This window comes from Thrips palmi, unplaced genomic scaffold (assembly GCF_012932325.1).
Source record: "Thrips palmi isolate BJ-2018 unplaced genomic scaffold, TpBJ-2018v1 HiC_scaffold_2, whole genome shotgun sequence".
NCBI classification, from domain to species: Eukaryota; Metazoa; Arthropoda; class Insecta; order Thysanoptera; family Thripidae; genus Thrips; species Thrips palmi.
This window is the reverse complement of record NW_023144629.1, coordinates 5,308,438-5,332,381: the sequence shown is the minus strand read 5'-3', so window position 1 is coordinate 5,332,381 and position 23,944 is coordinate 5,308,438. Positions and strand designations below refer to the sequence as shown.

Sequence of the window (23,944 nt, the reverse complement as noted above, 5' to 3'; positions counted from 1 at the left end):
GACGCCTTGATGAAATGTGTGCGGGACACTTAGAGGACGCGGTGACACGGCACAGAGTTATGGCGGAAGTTGTGTGTGAGGCACAATGGCACACGGCTTCCCCCCTCCCCCTTTCCCCCCGCTTTCTCCTCCGGACACCACGAGTAATCACCCGCAAAGCTGCTGGCTGCTCACCTCTTCCTGCCTCTTGTGTGTCACCACCTGACCTCTGCCTGGCTGCCTGCCTGGCTGCCGCGAGTTTCGCCAAGACAGTCCAGCGCCGCCTCCTTGCGTCATCCAAAATGGCGGCTCGACTCTCCTCGAGGTCGAAGCATCGCTATAGATAATCTAAAGATAGTCGGCCCCGAGCCCCGCCAGCCAGCCTCGCACTCTTCGGCCTAAACACCGCGCCGTTCCGAACAGCACAACCACCCGTACAGTGAGTATGCGTCAGTGAGGCCCTTCCCTCAGCGGAAAGCAGACGGGATCGCTAGATTCTAGCTCAACCGCCGTCAACCGCTCGCCCAGACAGTCGGGTCCCAGTTCGAGTGAGTATGGCGTATTGGTTGCCGGTGCTGGACCTGAGTGGCTCGATGCGGGGGAGGGGGGGGGGTTACCCAAACGTCGATGTTTTGCCCCAGCGGTCAACCTTTTTCCGTTTTCCGGGTCACACAAAAATGTAAGACGCGTTTCCAGTTCAGTAATTTTATTTTTCAGTTTTTGCCTCTAAAAAAAAAAAAATTCTCATTCAACGAACGTTAATGAAAGCAGATGATCCCTCGCGTTTCACAACTGCTGTGATAGCCGAGAGGGTAGAGCTGGGATCGAGTTACCGCAGGCCCGGGGTTCGAATACCAGCGTCACATACGTTTTTTCGACTTATATCCTAAGGGGGTGGTTCGAGGCCATGAGCGGCCGTGGCAACAGACCCACATGCCCGGGGGTTCGACTCCTAACAAATTTTCCATTTAAATTTTTCTGCCTCACCCGTGCGGTTTTAAACCCCTGAAAGTGAGCCCACTCCTGCAGGGGCGTGGTGGTCCAGGAGTGAGGCGTCGGTTTCCCATGCTAGGGTCGGCGGTTCGACTCCCCCAACCCTTTCGAAATTTTGACCGGGTCGGCGAGTCCTGTTGCTCAAACCCACCTCACGCCTCCCCCCATCATGGGGCCCGGGGGGCCGAGAGCGTAAAGTCGTGTGATCCCGATGGCGGGTCCGGGGATCGAAACTCATCATTTCATTACATTTTTCGACGCCTTTCCCCCCTGCAAATCAAACCCTCGTCCAACACGCTGCCAGACGTACAAACGTGATAGCGTGTGGTCGAGTCACATTCACCCGGCCACTCCGCTGTGGGTGTCTAAAAAGCAATCCGCTTCGGCGGGGTTTGGGCCCCGGCACGGAGCGATGGAGTATTTTATCCATCAATCCAACCATCCGGTGTGTGGGTTTCGGGTGGTGCCCCCTTGATTGTCGGGGAGGCGATGATAAGTCCTTTAAGCTGGCCTAAAACGCTGTATGTTCGGTACGGGGCGCCGGACAGGGGGGTACCATGGGGGACACAACCCAAACCCCACGAAAAAAAAAAGCTCCCACCAAACCTCTTCTCTGTTGAGTCTCTCTCTGTCTCTCTGTCGTCTACTCTACGTCCCGCCCCCCAAAGAGCTTCGTACTGGGGGCTCTCACCCAGCTGCCTGAGCTTTGGGGGCCTACTGGGGCCCCCGGCGAACGCTTAGAGTCGCTGACGGGTTTAAACCCCCAGGTACCTGATAGCACCGGTTCCCATCCCGAACACCGAAGTAAAGCAGGAGGCCTCCCCATTAAGACTGGGGAGGGGGTGTAGAGTTCAAATTTTTTTCTTTTCCCTTTCAAATTTCTCAGTCAATACTCGTTCGGTTTCCTTATACGGGGTAGTATGCGGGCTCATTCCAAAGATAGTAATTAAAATTGTGTATGAAACAAAATATATAGACCCGAGCGAGGTGGCCGGTGTTGGTTAGGTTGCAGGGGTGGCAGGATTGTCGAATTCCGCGCAGGCTGCGCCTCATTGCCAGCCAGCCAGCCACACGCACCAGCCCGCCCCGGCAGCCCCTATTATATTGTTTAGGATACGCGCTTCGTTTCTGGACTCGAGAGTAAAAGCACGCTGACACCTTCATGTGTATAGTAATTTTAAGTATGTTTCAAGTGTGAAGGTATCATCTGCTAAAAAACAGCAACGAAAACACCCTTGCTGGACGCCCCCTTCATTCTCGGCCGTCATCCTTTGTCAAATTGCGTTTAAAACATTGATGAGCTTTTCACAAGGAAATATGGCTGCGAATTTGGACGCCCTCCTCTCGGCCCACTGGACGCGCGGGAAAAGAACGGGTTAATGAATGAGCGAGACGTAAAAAAGGTGTGTTGTTGTTGGTGTGTGTACGTGTGTCTGTGTGTTTGTGTGTGAGTGACGGCGTGTTGTTGAGGGATGCCCCCCACCCCATTTCCCTGGTGAGGCCTCAATAAGAAAAAGCTTGTGATAAATACTCTATCACATGCACACACAATCCTCACCCCTCTCTCTCCTTCCCTCTCTCGCCGCCCCTCCCCCTCCCCCCCCCCTCCCCCGACCTAGCCCTGCTTGAGCCCCGCCCCCGTCCCTGCCCTTAACCAAACGGAGCGATGCGAGCCACGCTGACTGAAACTAATCTTCCGTTCCCTCCAAATTCTCCCAGCCGTGTTTGTGTGTGTGTGTGTTTCTGTCCGTGTGTCCGTGTGGGTGAAGTAGGGCACGCGAATGGGTCAGTCACAAGCAGATACATAACAAAAACACCTAGAGAGACTGATGACGAAACGTTTAAATGTCAGCAATTATATAAAATACATAGCAAATAATTATCTTCCTTCTTACAATCTCATGACTGTCCTCTAAATTGGAAAAGAAATAAAATAAAAAGAACGCAGAGCATTACAAAAAAAAAGGTCTGCCTGTCCTGAATGGCTCGGGTCCCTCGCCATAACTTTCTCCGCAGTGACCGAAGCGGAATGGTACCGCGGTGGACGCGGCGTGCGCGGTTTTGCGCGTGTTGGAGAGAGAGAGAGAGAGAGAGAGAGAGAGAGAGAGAGAGAGAGAGAGAGAGAGAGAGAGAGAGAGACGGAGTCCCGCACCTTTGGCCCCTAACCTGGCGTGCCTGGGAGTAGGAGGGGTGGCCCAGGTTGGCCCAGCCCGGCTCGGCCTGGCCTGCGTCCCAATGATGACTCGCTCGCTGTCAGATTGGCGACTGCGAGCGATTTAAATTCGGTAATAGCCTCGGCACAGGGACCGGGGCACGCCGCCGCCGGAAAACAGCGCTTTCGGAACGGGCCTGGCCTACTGGGTGCAAAAAGTGGCGCGCTGCGGCGCGCGCTTCGCTGGCTTCGCGTTTCGTGCATTGTCCTCCGGGGACGGCGTGGCCACGGCGTGGCGATGCACTACGTGACACTTGCCGTGCGTTTGTTTGGACAAACGGGATTACACCACTAAATCGATCAGTTTTTTATTTTCACCCTTTTTTAACGCTAGATTTTTTTTTATTCAAGTGTTGTTTGTTTGGCCGAATAGTCGCAACGAAACGCTGCGCGTTTGTACGAATGGGTGCCGAGCCTCGACGCTTAGTGGCAGCGACCTCACCGGTCATCAGCACGAGGGATGTTGACGTGTCACCGCGCCGCCGACTCATCTTCGAATTCCGCCCCAGACGTCACTTTCCGCGACACTTTTCGGCTATTTGGCGCGAAGGGAGGCGACACGGCGGCAGATTGGCCCCGCGTCTCTCCTCCACCCCCGCGGATTAATGACCCCACCTTTTGCCACCCTGCGCCCACAAAAGCGGCCACCAAAAAAAAAGGGAAAAAATTGAGTCAAAAAAGTGCGGTGTTTGAACCCGTGCGAGGCGGTTCAGAAAGCGGGTGTTGCAAACCACTCGGCTACCGCGAACCCTTTTCCTCCGTCCCAGCGAGACGCTTTCTTGTTGGGGTGCCGGTATCGTATCCCGCAGCCGGGCAACAACTTGTCCGGTCGGCGGGCGGGGTGGGGCGGCCCAGCAAGTCAGGCTGATTCCGAGGGTCGTCGGCCCGTCTCTCTCGCACTCACAGCGCGTTCCGTAAATGTCCAAGAGAGACAGAGCGACGAAAACGGCTCTCGGAATCAGTCTTTGTAGGCGGCCCGGCGGGCCAGGGCCAGGGTGGTGGCCCCGCCATAGGGTCCCTGATCCCGGGGACGATTCACAAGCAGATCATATCGGAGCCCCGAGGACACATAGCAGGAGGGGGAGGGGCGGCACTTCAATTTGGCTGTCAGGGTGTCCAGCGTGTCCAGCGCGGAGGGGGGGGGGGAGTCCCTGCCGGCGGAAGGGACGCATATAAACCTCTTTACAGTGGCGAGACCGCAACGCCCTACAGAGGAGTCCGAAGCGGCAGCCCGGCTGATTTTTATGCAGCACTACGGGACTCCAGGGTTCAACGACCAAATTAAGTTGGTTTTATGTTGTTGTGTTTTTCCTGTTGGACTGTCGGTGGAGGAGTGGACGGTGCAAATAGAACTCGGAATCCCGGCACACGAGGTCTGTCTGTGAGGCAGAAGCCGCACCGGATGGCACCGGAAACCACCGCGGAAGGGCACCGGAAAGCCGCCGGAAGCGCGCCGTGTCCGGTGGCTTCCCCCACAGAGTAACACGTCCACAGTGTCTTCGGAAGGCTTAAATCTTCGCGCCAGCTGCTGTCTGAAGACTGATTCCGAGAGCCGTTTTCGTCGTTCTGTCTCTCTCGTGCACCTACACGAAGCGCCTGGTGAGGGCGAGAGAGACGGAGCGACGAAAACGGCTCTCAGCCTGCTGCCCCTGCTGGAGGGCGCGGCGAGCCGGACCGGGCCGACCCGGCACCGGAACCACTTGGGAAGTTGAAAATCTTTTAATTGCCTGTGAATCGGTTTGGGTCGGTCCGCTGGCTATATCGGTAAAAGTTGCCGTCTGACCGGCTGCGTCGCGGCAGGGCATGGGCAGGCCAGCCCCGCCACTCTGCCGGCCGCCGCCACCGCCGCGCCGTCAACAAGACTGTCGAGGAGAAAGAAGAAGAAAGCGGGAAAAAAAGCGTGTGAAGCGCCACGGTGCCACCGCAAGTGCAGTCTCGTAATTGGCGGCGCCGACTTACTTTGTTTCGGCGCGCAACTTGGTTCTTATCCTGTCTCTCTCGCACCCCTCCGGCACTCCGGCACAGCCCGTGCGTGCGACAGAGACGGACGGACGGACCGCAGCGAGTCATGCCGCGTTCATTGCAGCGTCCTTATCGGGTCGGACAGCCTTCGAGCAGAAAGTTTGAAAGTTTGGCGCGAGTCGTTATTTAAAGGTCCGAGTGCTGCGCTGCCGCGCGCGTATCGCAAGGTCACCGCAAGGTCGCGGCAAGGTCGCGGCAAGGTCATCGCAAGGTCGCCGCAAGGTCACCGCAAGGTCACCGCAAGGTCACCGCAAGGTCACCGCAAGGTCGCGGCAAGGTCATCGCAAGGTCACCGCAAGGTCACCGCAAGGTCACCGCAAGGTCACCGCAAGGTCACCGCAAGGTCACCGCAAGGTCACCGCAAGGTCGCCGCAAGGTCACCGTGGGCAGTGTTCGGTGTTACGTATTGTTTCGCCCTGAAGTTGATTGATGCAATCATTTCATCCGGGGTAATTGACCTGTCCGGGGAGGGAAATAAAGAACGGAGGAGCGCCACCTGAGTCTCGGGATCGGGAAGGGTGCCTCTGCAGCTGCTGGTGGTGGAGCTCGCTAGGAGAAATTCACCGACGAACTTAAGGAAATTAATGTCTGCTTTTTTTTCTACAAAAAGAAATTAAGGCCGGTTTTATCGAACCCGGGATACTGCTGCCCGTCGTCTCAATAAAGAAATCACCCCACGAAGTCCCTGCGGCGGACATTCAGTCACCCGCAACCTCGGCCACAGCAGGGAGCAACGGCGTAGCAGACCGGTTCCGTGCACTCCGCTCCGTCTCGCTCGCACCCACGGACCGCCCCTGGAGTGCGAGGGAGACGGAGACACTGGCCGTTTCCCCTCCGCCTTACAATGTGTCCGTCCGTAACGACGCCACGGCCACGGCGTGCACCTCCCTTGATTGTGGCGGCCTCCTCGTCGGCGACGTCCTCGGCGGCCTGCCCCGGCCAGCGTCATTAGCTCCGGTGCAGCTTCCCCTGCACTGCAAAGAAAAAAGTCACCATTCTAATTTTTATTTTAAAAAAAATATTTGCTACTGCTTTTTTTTGCGGTGTACCCCCGGGTCCCAATTGGCTTCCAGCACGTTGAGCTACTTGTCGGGGGTGGATCCAGTGTGGGGGCAAAAGGACAATGATGGACCCTCGGCTTCTGAAGGCAAAGGCAAAAAGGGCTACTTTGCGCCTCCCCCCCCCCTCCTCGGTCCGGCACTGGGCAAGTGTGTGTAACTGCTTCGTGCTTTGAGGCGCCGGCGGGGCTCACCTCGAGCACGCCGATCCAGCGGGCGGCCTTCCCCGCCACCGCTAGCTCCGCAGCGCCGCACCTCAGGCAGCCAGTCTGTGCCGCGCCGGCGAAGCCTCGCCCCGGGCCCGGGGTGCCTCACCCCTTAATTTTCCGTTTTCCGGCCGGATAAGAACCCCCTCCCCTCCCCCGCCCCTTCTTGGCTTTCTATTGACACTTCCTTCATGTTGAGCCGATAGCGTGGAAAAGAGGGTCCTGCCCTGCGGAGCCTCTCCAGTCCCTCCAGTCCAGTCGCTCCAGTCTCTCTCCAGTCACTCCAGTCTCTCCAGTCTCTCCAGCCACTCCAGCTTCAGTCACTCCAGTATTTCTCCAGTCACTCCAGTCGCTCCAATCTCTCGAGTCTCTGGAACGCGATCATGACTTGGCGGTAAAAGACAAGACTTTCAAGGTTGTGTTTCGGGAGTGAATGGACGTGCGTGGGTGGGTCGGAGTCGGGGTCGGAGTCCCGGCGGGAGTGCGAGGTGTGGAGAATGGTCTGGGGACCGCGGCGGCGGCGCGGCGTCTGGTCCTGCGGGAGGAGGCGGGGCGGCGACGATCTAGTGCGGTGCCGGCGGGGTGCGAGGCAGTGTGGGGCCCGGCCGGGCTTGGCTTTGGGAGGGCCGAGCTCGGGGCCGAGGACCAGGGGCCTGCGCCAACCAAATATATTGTCCGACTATTGCTTAGCCACCGGAAATACGGCAAACGACCCCTCCGGCCCCCCCCCCCCTCCCCTCCCGGGCCTCTTAGTGGCCACACGCTGCACGCCGCACGCGGAGAGAGGGTCCTGTTGACATTGTCTGACGACGAGGTGCTGCGGACTGATTCCGGGAGTCGTTTCCACTGCTCTGTCTCTGTCGCACTCGTGGGGCGTCCGGTATTGGTGCGAGAGAGACAGAGCGACGACAACGACTCTCGGAATCGGTCTGCGTGCCCCGCCGTGATCCCCGCGGCTCGGCGTGCGGCTCGGCGTGCCGCCGTGTTGTCGCCGCGAAATTGGAGTCAGGCCGACCGAGGCCGTGTGGGCCATGTAGGGCCGATTCCTCACCACAGTGTAGGCGCAGGCAAGGTGCTCGAGAAAAAGCAGCGCCAAAAAAATAAAAAAAGTTGTCGCCTTAGTGTTTGAACCCGCAGCGCAGCGTCGCGTAATCTGCGGAAAAGTGGAAACGGTATTCAAAGGAGAGTGAAATTGAATGAGCGCCGCGTCCACCCCCTCCCCCTCCCCCGCGCAGCCAGCCAGTGGCGCTGCAAGATTAATAGATGGCTAGGCCGGGGCAGACTCTCCCGCCCGTCTATCGCCCGGCCCGGCTCGGCACGGCTCGGCTCGGCTGCCCCACGCGATCCCCGTGCCACAACCGCGCTACTTAGCGGCGCGGAATTCAATCAACAGGCCGGTGGGGGAGGAGAAGGGAGGCAGAGACGAGCGAGTGGAAATGAAACGAAAACGAGCAGCAGTGACACGCCACTTACAGGCATTCCCAAGGACCGCTCCGTCGCTCTGTCTCTCTCGCACTCACGGGGCGGCGCATGGGAGTGCGAGAGAGACGGAGCGACGAAGTGCTCCTTGGGAGTCCACGGCGCCGCCCCGCGATGGCCCGCAGCTTCTGAAGACCGCGGGGATGCACCACCCCGCCCACAGTGGAGCATAAACAAAGACGGCAACGCGTGCGACGGAAAGCACACAGAAAATTAAACGGTGTGCAGTGATTTTTATTTCGCTCTTAAAGGTGGTGGCCTTGCCCGAGGGACGCGGGGCGCTGGAAGTGCCTCCCGTGATGGACGCCCGGCGTGTCCCCACGAGTGGCTGGGGTCGCCGCACCACGCCCGCACCTTGCTGGCACACCGTGCAGCAGGCCGTGGGGACTTATCGAAAAATGATGCGCTCGGTGCAATATCTGGAGCACTCGCCGAACAGGCGCCGGCCAATGTGCCAAAAGAGCCACACGTCCGAAAGGGCGAAAGGTCCGAAAGGGTCAAAGGTCCGAAAGGGTCAAAGGTCCGAAAGGGTCAAAGGTCCGAAAGGGTCAAAGGTCCGAAAGGGTCAAAGGTCCGAAAGGGTCAAAGGTCCGAAAGGGTCAAAGGTCCGAAACGGTCAAAGGTCCGAAAGGGTCAAAGGTCCAAAAGAACAGGGTGGGTCCAATATGCTGGGTGGGCCTTCCCTCCGCAACAGCGCGGAGCGAGCAGCATTGACCTCAACAGTGAAATTTGGGCTTCATCTTGGCCACCCCTCCGGGCCGCAGGGACCCCCCAGGGGTCCTGTCCGACGCCGTATGTAGAAGTGGCCGTTGGACAAGACGTCCGGGGGCAGTGGCGGGGCGGCGGAGGCCTCGGCCAGGCTGTCCAGGCCGGCCCAGGCCCCAGGCCGTGCTGCCAAGGGCGACGACGCCCTCCTCCTTCCCTCACTCTAATGGGCCATAAAGGTCACGAGTGCGGCGGATGGCACTAGAGTCAGCAGATAAGTCGATAAAACAGCTGCCGCGCCGCCCGACGCACTCAACCCCACTTGCGCGGCGGGACGCACGCGGGACGCGGGACGGAAACCCCCAAAACTCTCCTCTCCCGCTCGCAAAATCCCCTCTCCCGCCTCGCGAGCTCGCCTTAGAATTCATACCAGGCCGGTTTCTGGTGGGGTTTGTAAAAACGTGTGGTTAGGTCAGGACGAGGCGATCCGACTCCGACAACAATTCAATCAGCCCTTGTCGGACACTGATGCCACGGCTGACGTTGCGTCCAGCAAACCCTTTTTCCCTCGATCACGGGATGAAGGAAGGAAGCCGGATACAAAAACGATCGAGTAGTCCGAGAAGAGCACGCGTTATCCGACATCTTCGCCGACCGACCGACCGATCGGTCCACCGCGAAGCCAAGCAGAGCCAAGCAGACGATACAGTGCAGGGCGCAGATCGACCAGATGAATCTGACCGACCACTCTCGCGGCAACGCGGCAACAACACAGAGCGAGCGGCGTCGTCCTGTCTTTCTCTTTTCGCGCTCTTTGCGTCCGTCATGCGAGAGAGAAAGGCAGAGTTTCGCACACTTTCTTGTCCGCTGCGAGAGAGACAGCCTTGGAGGACGGTTCAAAGCGCGCCGTCGAATCCGAAATCAAGCGCGGAGAGGATCGGCCTTTGCTGCTGTTGTTGCTGCTGCTGCTGTTGCTGCTGCTACTGCTGCATCGCTGGCGGCCCCGCCTTGTTATTAGAATGGCAATGCAGTCGCGACAGCGGGCGTGGATGGCCGAGTGGATGGCCGTCCAGCACCCCCCCCCCTTCCCCCAACCCCTGGGACACTCAAACAGCAAGCAATCGACGATGAATAAATTCCTTCTTTTCCCGTGGCGAGAAACCCCCGCTACCGCAATGCATGGCTTGGCTTAAACAACGCAACCAAATTTACACAGAAATGCAGTCGATTTTTTCCGAGTGACGTTTCGCTACAGTAACGGCCGTCCTATTGACTTTTGGCAAGTTCCATCCCCGGAACGAAGTCCCCGGTGACTGGGGCAAACGGACAGACGGGCAGGCAGACAAGAGGGCCTTGTTGAGCACGGCGCGGTGACCGTTGCAACAACAACACGCCTCATACATCAGAGAGAGAAATGTGCCACTGACAAGACCGGTAGGGGGAGTCGGAGAGAGAGAGAGAGAGAGAGAGAGAGAGTAAGAGTGCTCCTGAGCGATAGCTTGCTGGCGGGTAGTTATTGGGGGCATCCGTCTGCGGTGAAGAATTAGAAATACGAATTCCCTGACGTCGCACAGCTTGTGAAACGTAACCTAGCCTGACCTGACGCAACAAAAACAAAGCCTTGTTGTTGTTGCTTTTGTTCGAACGGTACCACCACCACCGCAGTCAAGAGGATCCCTTTCGCTGCCACGAGACCTCGACGCCAGGTAGAGTTTCGACTCGTGAACGTTGAAGAAATTGCAATAACAAAACTGCCTAGTCAACTCTGTAAGCCAAAACGCACACGCCGGTCTGACGACACAGACGATTGTGCAACCCTAACCTAACTTCAAAATTTTAGAAGGCAGCGTTCTTGTCACTTAGCTGAACTGACCCGTGTAGTCCCCGAATTTTTTGAGGTTAGGTCATTCTCCTTTCTCTTTCTTTCGCGTGTAGCCGCGTGCGTCGGTTCGTCCGGCCGGTTTAGCCAACCGGGTTAACGGCATTACCGCCGCCACGCCGCCATCCCGAGGGTGCGTTCTGCTGCAGTGGCTCCACTCCGCCGGCCGGTCCGCCCGGCCAGATGGTCAATTTCTCATCGACCGCCACAAATTTCCAAATTGACGCGCTCGTGTGTGTGTGACAGTGTGGGGACTGCACGGCCACATCGCGCCGCCAACTCGTTTAGACCTTTCCCCCGCGCTGCAGCTCAACCCCTCCCCGCGAGCCAGCCGGAGGGCCGGAGGGTTGGCCGACCTGACTGGCATTTAGTTGTAGCTACAAGGCGCGAAAGTGTTGCTATCCATCAAATTCCCATACACTGAACATGCACGCCAGGTCCCTCCCTCCCTTTTTTTCGATCCCCCTGTCGGCCTGCCCTTCAGCCCTACAGCCCTGCAGCCCTTCAGCGCGGCCTGCGCTGGACTGGGGTGCAAAAATATCCGCCCGGAATATATATTTGCAACGTTGCCAGCCCTGATTGGGCTCCGATTCGGCTTAACCGCGTGGGTTTGGCGGCCCCCTCCCCTTTCCCTATTCCCGCGGGAAAACAATTTTCATTCTTTCCGGACGCACGGCGTGGCGTCACGGCGGCAGCGCGCGGTGCGCAATTTGACGGCATGCGTCGTCTGCTCGCGTCGTCTGCTGCACTGCACTGTTATGGTGATGGCGGCATTCCTTGCGGTGCATTTCGGGCGCGGAGTCGCCCGGAAGTGTGTGATGGCCCTCCAGTCCGCCCGGTTCGCGAACGCGAGCAGTGCCATTGTTTTGTTTTTTGAAGGAAATTGTGTTTGAGAGAGTGGGACCACTAGGTGACTAACTTTGATTTCCGGCATTTGCCATCCACCGTTCTCGAGATTCGCCGACGCCACCTCGACGTGGAATTTTTGGCGCCGGCCAGCAGCACTCGCTGAAAGGGTGGCCGGCCTGCCGGGCCGCGCTGCCGCGCTACGCTCCGGCCGTACACCTTGTACTGGCTGCCGCTGGCCACGGCGGCGCGGCACGGCGCGGCACGGCACGGCACGGCGCGGTCTCACGGCTTGGCCCGGACAGAGAAGGATGGCCGTCGGCCGGTGCTCCTTGGACCGTGATAACTGGCTGATGGAGGGGCCGGGGCAGGCGGGCCAGGCGGCCAGGCGGCAGCCAGGCGGCAGCGCAGGCCAGCACCCTAGCCCACTCCGCCAATCCCAACATACACGTCCCTTAATCACTCTGTGCAGGGCACTGCCGGGCCAACCTCGGCGCAGGCCGTGCCGACCGTGCGCACTTTTACACAGCACCGCCTTGAAATCCAGGGGGAAAGCCGTCGGTTGTGAATTTTCGAAGTTGCCCAATTTGACGTTGCTCGTTGCTTTACAGACGTAGATGGATTTCCTAATTAATTTTGTTGTTGTTGTTTTTTATTTCAGGATGGGGCCCCTCTACGCGCCCTTGCTGTCCATCCTGGTCGGGCTGGTGTCCTCGCACCTGCCCGCTACCGGTAAGCAGTGCTTGCAGTCCGGCTGGAGCGTCGCCTGGTCTGGAGAAAATGAGGGTCTTAGGTTCGATTCCCACGAGGTGAAACAAATAATTTCTAAACTATATTGTCTTGACAATAGAGGAAAAGATTCTACCTTCCGTTGATATTGGATCAAAATATGTTTCATCGTTTTGAACAATTAATGGGGGAAGACGCTTGCGGTGTAGCGTACCACAGCGAGCCGCACAGCCGCACGCAAAGGCAGGCAAGGCGATGGGTGCCGTCCAATCACGTCAGTAAAACGGCTGCAATACGGTCGCGTGGGGGGCGCAGGTAAATTAGAGTTGCCACCGGCTCGGCGGGCACGCCGGGCTAGGGTTGCCACCACCGCAGGGCCGCAGGGCCGCAGCCCTTCAAAGGATCTCTCCGCCCTTTTACCGGGGATGAATATACAGCCCATCAGCGGCCGGGCCGATGCCTCCGCTGTTCTGGCGGCGCTGGCACTGCTGGCTCGGCGACGACCCAACAGTGGTACGGTCTGCGCGGGTCTGCGCGGGTCTGCGCCGCCAGGCCGGGGCGGTGTACACGGTCTACGGCCTCGGGTCCGGTCACAACAAAGTCACTCCGCAGCGCTCCGCAGCGCTCCGCAGGCATGTGCACTGCCAACTCCGGCTGGCGCGGCCGGCCTCGGCACACACGACCCGGCGACCGCGGACCGCGGACCGGGGCCGCCGCCGTGGGGCCCTGGCCGCCCCTGGCCCTTGTCGTCAAACAAACACCAAGGGCTCACGGCCCGTATGGCTACAAACATCTCACTTGCAAAGCGCACAAGGCGAGCGCGAGCTGGGCGTGGTCAGTTCGGGGACCTCGGCGCGCGGCGTCGCACGGCCGAGGTCATCCTGGAGTGGTCCTGGAGCGAGGTCCCGGAATGACATCTTTAAAGGACATCCTGGAGCAACCCCTGGAGTGACGTCCTAGAACGACGTCCTGTAAAATCGTCCTGGAGTGACCTCCTGGGAGGTCCTGGAGCGAGGTCCTGGACACCGCAACACGGCCAGGAGGTCCTCGGGCGCACGATTTATTGAAAGGGTGGACCAAGCCGGGCGGCAAAGAGGGTCGGACAGCCCAGCCGAGCTTGGGGGGCCCAGCCAGGCCAAGCCCAGCCAAACTTGCTTAGTTGCCCATGCACGTTCCCCCTCTCGCTCGCAAATTCATACGAGTGACTAACCGGCCTGCGGTGCGCTCGGCTCCACACTGAATCAACACAGTCATTTCGCGTCCTTTCCCTCATGATCTTCGGACCTGCCTGCCGGCTGTCTTCGCCAGGTCGGGGCTTCGGGTTGGCCCCTCCGGGTTGGCCCCTCCGGGTTGGCCCCTCCGGGTTGGCGCCGCAGATTGAATGAATAAGGACGGATTTAGGGCGGAAAACGAGACTCGTGGGAACAGACTCACATGTGGAATCAGTTTGGGTCGGCGAGACGGCGGCGAGAGGGAGAGAGAGGGGTGGCGCTGGGAGGGGAGAGAGAGGGCGCGAAAAAGTTGGTCGCGGCGCACGCGCGCTGCGAGGGGCCGGTCATCACAGCGTCGCTTGCATCCTCGGAGAATCGTTGGTTTATATCCGGTTTTCAGCGCAGTGATTCGTAGCGACTGCAGGCTGATTCCGACAGTCGTTTTCATCGCTCTGTCCGTCCCGCATCTCTACGAGAGTCACTCTGCTGGCTCCGCGCAGCGCAGTACTTCCAGTGGCGGTGCGCGTTGCGAGGCTAGTCGTGTTGTAACTCTGATCTCGGTCTGGGAGTGGCTTCGCTCGCGGCTGCTTGTGCCGCCAGGGCTGTGCCTCGGCGGCCCGGCCTCGGTGCCTGCCGCAGGGGAGGCCTAGCACGGCCCAGCACGGCCCGCCCCGGGGGAGCGCTCGGCGGCCGCGCTACGGCCTCGACGGCCTCGCCGGCGACGCTGCCGGCGGAGACAACATTTAAGCCCCTCATCTGCGCACCAATGGTCCCCCTTATATCGCGCCGCTTCGTCCCGCCAGTCTCCGCCAGTCTCCCCCAGCGCCACTTAGTTTCCACTTTTACTGCCATGTCTCGCTCCGGGCTGCACGCGTAATTATTGCTAATCTGTCCCGGCGCGTGGCACGGCGTGGCACCATTGACCTCCCCAAGCACCCCCTGTTGCCCCTCTTCCTGGTGACGGCCCGCAATGCGCAGCCAAGGGCTGCAAGCCTTGCTGCAGGCCCTCCCCGCAGGCTTCTTGGCACCCGCACTCCTCGCTCTGTCTCCAGAGTCGCCAAACAGGACTCGAACCGAGCGTGTGACCCTGCCAATGGATTGCTCTCCGAACGAGGAGTCCATTGGTGGGGTCACACGTTAGGTTCGAATCCTGTCTAGCGACTCTGGAGCTCAAAACGCTTCTAGAGTTTTGGCCGCCTGCGCCGGTCTTCTGGCCCACTGTGCAGTGGCGGCAACACAACACGCGAGTGGCTGTGTTGCGCCGCGTCTCCTCCAAGTCCCCCATTGTCTGCCCCCGAGTGTGCTCCAGCCGCTCTAGCAGCTCCAGGCGCCGCCGGGGTCTCGGCCTCTGTGTGTAAGCAGGTTGCTGCTGAGGAATCTGGCGAGAAAAACACTCTGCGTGAATGTGTGTGTGTGCGGCGCAAAAGAGCCGGGCCCCAGGAATGCTGCGGAAGGGCCCCTTGTAGTGTATGAGGTTGGGGAGGCACGGCCGGGGCACGGCGGTGCGGCGGGCTGAGGGAGGCAAAAGCAGACACTGCGTGTGAATTTGTGATAGCGGCGTGATTAAGAGACAGCGGGCGGGGCGGGGCGGGGCGCGGTCGGGTCGCCGAGGCGCGGCATGGCAACGCGCTGTGGAAGGAGTCGCTTCAATACACTGCGGTGAAGTAGAGGGAAGGCTTAGCAGAGCAGTTGGCCAAAATGTAGACGGATGGTGTGTTGCGGGGGCACGTCGCGCGAACGCTTCGTGGTGTTGCTGGTGAGCCTTTGAAAATCGTGTTTTGGGCCGACTTTAAGCAGCCACTGCGTCCGATCCGAGGCGGGCCTTTGTACTTTCTCAACGGGCATTTGGTCTTTGGACCTTCCTTTAGCGTGCCTTTGTTATGGAGGGCGATTATGCGCCTTAGTTTGGGAGCAGTATTGTCTCAAAGTTGATCAAAACCGACTTTAAAGGCATTTTTGACTGTTTTGATCAACTTTGAGCCAATCCTTCTCACAAACTAAGGCAGATAATCGCACTCCGTAACAAAGGCATGCAAAAGGAAGGTCCAAAGACCAATTGCCCGTTGAGGGAGGACGAGATACCGCCTCGGATCAGACGCAGTGGCTGCTTAAAGTCGGCCCAAAACACGATTTTTCAAAGCCATTTTTGACCGTTTTGATCAACTTTGAGACAATACTGCTCCCAAACTAAGGCAGATAATCGCACTCCGTAACAAAGGCACGCAAAAGGAAGGTCCAAAGACCAATTGCCCGTTGAGGGAGGACGAGATACCGCCTCGGATCAGACGCAGTGGCTGCTTAAAGTCGGCCCAAAACACGATTTTTCAAAGCCATTTTTGACCGTTTTGGTCAACTTTGAGACAATACTGCTCCCAAACTAAGGCATATAATCGAACTCCGTAACAAAGGCATGGAGGGGTCCCGTGGGGTTGCGAAATTTTTCCTGGCGGTCGCGGAAATATTTGGCTACAAATTTGGGGTCGCGAGCCGAAAAAGGTTGAGAACCGCGTTGGACACGGTTTGACGGGGAGTCATTCACCGCCTGCCTTATTTTCCCCGTCCTTGCTCCGCCTTGCGCTGGTTGATCGATGCCGTGTTCCTCTGATCGTAAGTCGCCGGTTTAACGGCCGCGTGGAGGGCGGGGCGGGGCGGGGCGAGAAGGGCCCGCTGCCTGTTCCCCGGCCTGGCCAGGGAGACCTATTCGCTGGGGGTCTTAAACAACATGACAACATTTTTCCTTCAGCCGCAGCAGCCCCCCCCCCCTCCTGCCCCTCCCCCAGACCCGATCCGTGCACCTCAGGAATGCCGTGATTCTGGCATAGGGCGCTGCAGAGGCGAGGAGGGGGGGGGGGAAGTCCGTTAGCTTGGCCTTGGCGGGCCGTGGCGGGCCTTGGCGACATTGGTGTACCGTGCCGAAAAACAAACGGGATTTTTTTTCTTGCCAAAGGTCAGTTTGATGTCTGATTCTCAGCGAGCACGTCCTCGGCGTCGTCGGCGTCCTCATCGTCGGCATCCTGGGCGCGTCGTCGCGCTCCTCCTCCTGCTCCCCGTCCGCGACATGCATGTCCAAATCCCGCTATCCGCCCCTCCGTACCTTCGGTGGAGATTTCCTCCCGTGCACTCCGACGTGGCATTTTATTACGGCCCGGTGGCTTCCAGCCTGCTTCCAGCCCGGCGTGCTTCCAGTGCCTCGGCCCCCTCCCTCAGCAGCCCCTCCACCCCAACCTGGCTGGCGTCGGCCCGGGAGGCGGCGAGGCCGTGAAGGCCGTGAGGCGGCTCAGATGGAGGCGGCATTCTGCGAATCCGGTCGCCGTCACGGTCCCCGCCAGGGTGCCGGCCAGGCTGCGCAGTGGTCCGTCGGCCGGGCCGTCTGTTTCCGAGATACCATGCTGCTTTGCGTGCCCACTCCGCACACAGTCCGTCGGGCTCACAACAAATTGATCTCGAGCAGTTACGTTGAAGAGATTGATTTTACAAAATGACTTTAACCTCCGCGAATGCGAGAGAGAGTCTGCTTTGCTGGATGGCGCATTATTCTGCGTAGCGAGTCGAGGGGGTCGCTTTCTTGTTTGTCGAAACCCAAAGTTAGATCATCTCGGGTGTCGCGGGGTCAAGACGCGCCTTATCCTCGCATGCATCCCGTGCACATCCATCTCCCGGGCTGCTCAGCCACGCGTGTCCCCCCCCCCCCCTAGGATTGGCTAGCCCCCTTGCTCCGCGCTGCTCCGCGGGGTCGCGGCCCGTCCCGTATCTTTCCAAGACGCTAGACCGGCCAAGGGTAAATATGTGTACTCGATATTGAATGCGTGCGAGGATGTGGGGAGTTCCCCCTCCTTTTTTCCCTTTCTCCTTTTACTCTTTTCCCCCGCTTCTGTCCTCCTTCCCCACCTCCCCCTCGCCGCGCGGGCCATCCTTTTCTCACCTTTTTTTTGGTCGCCGCGACGGCGGCATATCTCACGCGTCGGCGTGCGCGTCGCGGCGCCCTCAGTGTGGCCAACAGTGCGGACACGGCGCCCGCAGGATTGCACGCCGCCGAGGAGAAAAGGGGGGGGGGAACACGTGTACAGCCCGGTGGGGAACGCTTTTCGCGAGACAGTGTGAGCCAGACTGGGATGGAGCCAGTCCGAGTTGGCAGATACGTGAAATGGTGATTGGGAGTTCACCAGTCGTGAGTCAACCAGTGTGAAAAGAAAGAGCCGGTGGCAGAAAGCTAGTCAGTGTGAAGCCAGTCAGTGTGAAGCCAGTCGTGAGATAGTCAGTATGAAAGAGCCGACGGAAAAAGGCCAGTTCGGGGTAGCCAGTAGTGAGTTAGTCAGTCGTGAGTCAACCAGTGTGAAAGAGCCGGTGGAAGAAAGCCAGTGCGAGCCAGTCAGTCCAGTCCCAGGCCCCGGCCAAGGCCCCGGCTGTCCGTCGCGTTGTTTCCAGAGCCGCTCCGAATCGGATCGGCATGCTCTGCCCGGGCATGCCGTGCTCGGCGCTAAGTCCCTGCTAATTAGCCATTCTTTCGCTGGCCTTTCTCCCTGGCCCTCCCATTCAGCGGACAGCGCAGTGGCGAAGCAGTGCCTTCCAGCCGTCCAGCCTCCAGCGCCTCCAGCCTTGCAGCGACTCCACGGCATTAACATCCTGATTCCGCCACTTGAGCCGGCGCCAGTTTTGTTTAGATTTCAAACAACGGCGTGCCCAAACTGGAAGAAGATTGTACGTGGAAAAAAGCTGCCAACCTGCGACAGTAGTATGGAACCTCCATTGTCACGCTCCGCCATTTTGGGGCCCCTCACCGCCAGCGCCGGAAGCGCCCGAAATGCGTCTGCCAAAGAATCAGTCGGCGTCTTTTCGAGTGCTGGAGTGCAGCAAGTGCGCCCCATTCTCGCTGCTGCGCGTCGCTGCGCTGTAAAAGAAGGCCCCGTCCCAGCTGGCCAGGGCCGGGCGCGGCTGAGCCAGCCTGAGGCAGCCTGGCGGGGACTGGCGGGGGCGGCGCTCCGGGACGTGGGGTTTACCCGCTGTTTATCTGCTCGCTGAGCTGACGGCGAATATATGGCCCCTCTTAAGACTAACACAGGGAAACTGTATTTGTTCTGAATGGGAAGTTGTATTACCAACTCGGGAAAGGGAGAGGATGTTAATAATGCCTGCGCCCTTATCGTCAATGAAGCACTCGCATGAATTACAAGGCCCCCCACCCCTTTTCCGCACTACGCTGCCTGCCGCGGGTGTGTTGGCGCGATACCCGTTCGCAGAGCCTGTGGAGGGGAAAACACGGGGAAAACATTCGAACAAACCGAGCCCACACTGTGGGTAGCTCCTCACGGCGCGGCCGGGGGTTGAACCGAACAGCGGGCGGGGCTCTGCAGTCTGGAGGCGAATTCCCCACACACGCAAAAGCGCTACACACGCACCCAGACACACACACGCACACACCTATAAGCCGATCCCACTGCTTTCCAGCAGACACAGCAAAAATTGTCAATTTGTCATGGCGTGCCACACGGGGAGTGCGAGAACCCCGAGGGCGCGGATGGGGGTGGCTAGGGAGAGCGGGGCAGAGGGAGGGGGGCGAGGAGGGGGGTCTGCCACGCGTCCTCTTAGCATGCAGGCCGAGTAGCACACTTGCCGGCTTTATAAGCAGCCCGGCCTTCTTTCCGCCGAAACCTGTCGATATTGTGTGAGAGCTGCTCAATTCCACATCCTGGACGGAGAATGGCTGAAAACGAGCGAGAAAGCGCGTTCACTATACTGGCGTGGGTTCGAGTACCACCTGAGTATTTTTTTTTATCACCCGCCCTGCAGAAGAAGAAAAGTCCACCGGGAAAACCCCGGTGCGCACCTGGCGCGGTTCCCTCGGGTCGGCCACGGGCAGCTAGTGTTTAGCGCCGCGCCCGTCATTTAAAATGGAGGATTGTCGAGCAAGCAGCAGCAAGCCATAGCAAGCGGGAGTCAGGGAAGCAAGGCGTTCGCCCGATTGGAATCCTATTAGCGACATCAGACTTGCAGAGCACCGCCAGCCCCGCGCAGGCCGTCGAAGGTGTCGCACGGTGCCGCGGACGGCTTTCACGCTGCCTGGCTGGCTGTCCGACTCCCAAAAACACACCCAGCGCGCTGGAACAATATTCCACCCAGACAGACGGACAGACAGACAGATAACTGGCAGTGTACACGGGGAGACACGCGTACGTGAGATTGCTACAAAAGATTCCGGCAGGCCCCGGCGCTCCGCTGCGCTAACTCGGGAGAGAGAGAGACGCGGAGTGAGTCCGGAGCGAGAGAGACGCGGCGAGTCCCAGGTGGAGCGACCGCAACAGGTGCAGCGCAGCGTAGCACGGCGTAGCGAGGGTAATGGATTATTGCGGCCGGATTCGGCTCCTTTTTTTATCGCTGTTTGCCGAGGAGCGTGGTCGCCGTTGCAGCAAAGGAGTTGTAAGGGTCGAGATGAACCTGCGGTCTCCGTGGCGCAGTCGGCAAGGTGGTTGCTCTCGGACGTCAAAGTTGGCGGTTCGATTCTCAATGACGCCGCAGTGTTTTCTCAGCATATTATTGTCCAAAAAACAAAAATTAACCATTAACTTATTGGCTTCATGGCCAGGGCTCGCCAGATCTAACCGGGTGCATGCTCTGCCTCTGCCCTCTTGACCCATCGATCCTTCTAATCCATGGACTTGTCTATAACCCAAAGCAAGTCCGTGCATCTAAATGCCATGAAAAAATAAACGGAGAAAAATCAGGTGAAAATGATGGAAGTGGATCTAGCGGCTCCCAATGGGACGGGCTTGTTAACACGCCGGGGCCAGGAAGGGCGGGACATCGGGGGCCCCGTCGGGGCGTCGGGGCGTCGGGGCCACGGAGTGGAGGGAGGGGTGGGGTCGGCCCATACCGAGGGACACAATCCGAGCAGCCGTTTCAAACTTTATCCATTCTCCTAAATTCCAGAATATCATTTATCTGTGCGTGGCAGCCGGGAGAGTGGGCAGGCCGAGGCAAGGCGACGCAGGGCGGCCGGATAGCCCGAGCAGCGGTTGGCGGGGCGCGGGGCGCGGGGCGGCGAGACGGCGAGGAGGAGCTGAGCCTGAAGCCTGCAGCCGGACTCCCAGACTCGCAGAGACTAGTGGCGAGCAAGGCGACCGCACGTCCACTGACGTATGTCTTGATTTGCTTCTCGCTTGCCCTACCAGTAGCTGTCTCTAGCTAAATAACCCACAAATATTATTTTTAAAAAAAATTGAGCGTTTGAATACAAATTACTTCTTGGCCCAAAATTAGTGATGGGCCACCTCACTGACACACCAACCCAACCCGTTCACCGCAGACGGGGAGTGAGGGGGGGTGGGGGCTTTTTCTGCGGCGTTAACGACGACCAAGAATTATCAGCCCTTCCGGCTGCAGCCTGCCCGCCTGGCCTTGCCTGCAGCGGAGGCCGCACAGGAGGCGCCGGCCTGCATTTTTGCCGTGGCGTGCCGTGCCGTGCCGTGCCGCGGAGGGCTTTTTCAGCGCCACTGCTTAATCAAGGCACTCTGCGTTTTTTGTGGGATCCGGGATGGATGCACAGCGGTGAGCTGATTCCGAAACGACGGTGCGCTTTCGTCGCTCCGTCTCTCTCGCACCTGTACGGGAGGGAGAGAGAGGGGGGGGGAGGGACAGGGAAAGCGTTGCAGCAGGGCGTCTGCGACTGCGCGACCGTCGCGGATTTTCTGATCAGGGACTCTCTGGCTTTGTGTCTGGGACGGTGTTGTGTCGTCGTCGCGTGGGCGCCCTGCACAGCGGCGCAAATGAAGGGGGAGGGGGAGGGGGCAGGCTGTTATTATTTGTGGCTGGAAGCAGATGTGGCCTAATGAGGCTAAGGCTTCTGATTCGCGCACCCTCTTGTTGCTGCTCTTGTTGTTGTTGTTGTTGTTGTTTTTGTCGTGTTCGCTGCGTCTGGCAGTCATTCGGGTCCAGACTGCTTTAATTCGCCAACTTGATAAAAGTGAGAGAGTCCGATTATTTTGGCGCGGCCGTTTAGTTTTGCCAAACTTGTTTTCGGCCCTTGAAGTGGTGCGGCTGCGTGCGAGCGAGGATTAGTGCTGGTTCAAGCTGGCAGAGGCCAGGCGGGGCTGGCGGGGCTGGCGGGGCAGGGCAGAGGCGGCTCGCGGGACTAGTTTATGTGGATCAGCTTGAACCGGCCCGCGCCGCCCCCTTGCCTTTTTGTTTTTGTTTCAGTAATCCTTAGCTCTGCAATGTGTTTCCTCCATTCCCAGTGTCATTGCCAGAGCTCCCTTGTGCAGCCGTGCGAGGCGTGGGGGCCGCTGGAGGCCGCTGGAGGCCGCTGGAGGCGGCGCGGCGGCGGAGGCGCCGCGCGACAAAATGGCCAACTTATTTGTATTTGCCGCCTAACAAAACTTTTTTGAAAAATGGAAGTGACTGGGATGTTGTACTGGACTCCCTCACATCGATTGCCGAAAACTGAAACCGGCACCTGGACCGTCGCACCACACGACTTCCGCGGTGTGTATAGGGTTGCCACCTGGCCGTCGACGCACGCAAGAAAGTTGGCCACCCTAGGCGCTCGCCAGCTGTGTCCCCTTGGCTGTCTTCATTCCCCCATTCCCGGGACGGATAAAAAAGCTAAGCTCCCCGCCCCGCCACCCTTTCCCCTCCCTCATCACCGCCGCCGCCCCGCCCCGCCCCGCACGCCTCAATGAATGCAGTCTCCCAGGTGCGGCCGGCGCTGGAAGAAAGGAAACCATCGAGGGAAAAAGGGTTGGCCGCGAGTTTCGCTGCGGTTTCAAGCAACTGGACTTGACTGGAACTCGCATGGGGGCTTTTATTTATCTCTCCAGCTCCATCGAGTAGACTCCAGGCATGCAGACTCCAGGCAGCCAGACTCCAGAGGCTCCATCACGACTCCAGGAGCTCGGCCTCCGCAGCCACGGCTCTATCACGAAGCTGGCTGCTGCCTCGGCGGCTGCAGTGCAGAAAGCTCGAGCGGTACCGCGAGCACTGAGATGTAGATACGGAGGGCAACTTAGGGGATTGGAGGGAGGCGCAAGATCCCGGCGAGGGGGGCGGGGAGGGGGCGGGGCTGGAGACAGAGGGGGAGAGGGGTTTGTAGTGTTATACTCAGTTCCATCGTGTGCAGTCTTTCGGAATAGATGTCGCTAGCCTAGCGGCGTCCTCTTCCTAGCCCCCCTCCTCTCTCCGCACTGGAGACTCCAGCGGAAAACAGCTCGCCGGCAGTGTCGACCCCGGCGCCTCTGTCTGCCGCTGTGTTTGTTTGTGTGTGCTGAGCGGACCTCCATCCCCCGAAGTGAAAGAAGGACATACAATTTAAATTGCCGCAGCAGGTGGTATTTCGCAGTCCGAATTTGCTCCGCTGTAGTCAAATTCCTGTGCCGCAGTTGTTGCGGGTCCCCCACCCCCAGGCTCCAGGGCCCCAGGCTCCAGGGCCCCAGGCTCCAGGGCGCTCCAGGGCCCCAGCCAGAGGCGAACGGGGGAAGGGCCCATAAAAAGGGCTCCCCAAGTACCGGGCGTCGGCTGCGGGCTGTCGGGTTAATTGAGATTTTGTTTCGCGGAAGAGGCGAGCGAGACGCCGTCTTGGGGCTCCGAGGGATAGAGGAACGAGAGAGGGAGAGAGAGGGAGAGAGAGAGAGAGAGAGAGAGGAGAGAGAGAGAGAGAGAGAGAGAGAGAGAGAGGCGTGTCCGATACAGACCTGCCCAACAGCCTGCCAACAGGCTGCCCCTCGGCCGCGCCTCGGCTGCGCCAGTCGCTGGCAAGTGGAAGGGCCGAGGTTCAAATCCAGCCGCGGTATCACCCCCATTTTTTCGTCCTGCTCCTTTCCCTTTTTGTGTGCGCGAGTCTTCTATTTTTTTGCAGTGTTGGCTTTGGCGGTGGGGGTGTGCGGTGCTTAAGGATAGCGGCGCACTGCACAGAGGCTTAGGGCTGAATGGATGGGCCACGCGCAGCGATGGGGCACCGCGCGCCACGCCCGCGGCCACACGGCCACACGGCCCTCAAGGCCACCATCACGGCCAACCGGGTCGACCGGGACGACCGCCGCGTCGAGGTTCGTCGAGGTCCCGTCCTGGTGCGTCGACCGGAGCGCCGTGCGCGGTAGGCAGCGCGGGAACACGCCTGTGTTGCGGGCTGGCCTATCCTCGACTTCACAGGCGCGCGGCCAGCGCCTGTCTCTCCACAAACACACACACACACACACACACACACACACAACACACACACACACACACACACACACACTCGTGTCAGAAGCCTTATCTATGACAGCGGTGGGCCCCTGTCCGCGAGGGGGACGGCGAGCCCGCGCGACTTGCGATCAAGTAGTCACGGGACGTCCAATAACACACGCCGGGCGACACACAGATGGGCAGACAGACAGACAGGCAGACAGACAGGCAGACAGACAGACAGACAGACAGACAGGCAGACAGACAGGCAGACAGACAGACAGACAGGCAGACAGACAGACAGACAGACAGACAGACAGACAGACAGGCAGACAGACAGACAGGCAGACAGACAGACAGACAGACAGACAGACAGACAGACAGGCAGACAGACAGACAGGCAGACAGACAGACAGACAGACAGACAGACAGACAGACAGACAGACAGGCAGACTGACAGGTACAGGCGTGCC

General features: G+C 59.3%; 1 protein-coding gene across 1 annotated transcript in view; it reads left to right on the top strand.

Annotated features, from left to right (window-relative positions):
- The first annotated feature begins 406 nt into the window (after positions 1–406).
- Positions 407–23,944, top strand: part of LOC117647413 (lachesin-like) — a 35,052-nt gene continuing 11,514 nt past the window's right edge. Inside the window, exons 1-2 of the mRNA XM_034389141.1 lie at positions 407–527; positions 12,041–12,111. Of these exons, the coding sequence (XP_034245032.1) occupies positions 12,042–12,111 (70 nt within the window). The 5' untranslated portion in view covers positions 407–527; position 12,041. The remainder of the gene's footprint in view (positions 528–12,040; positions 12,112–23,944) is intronic.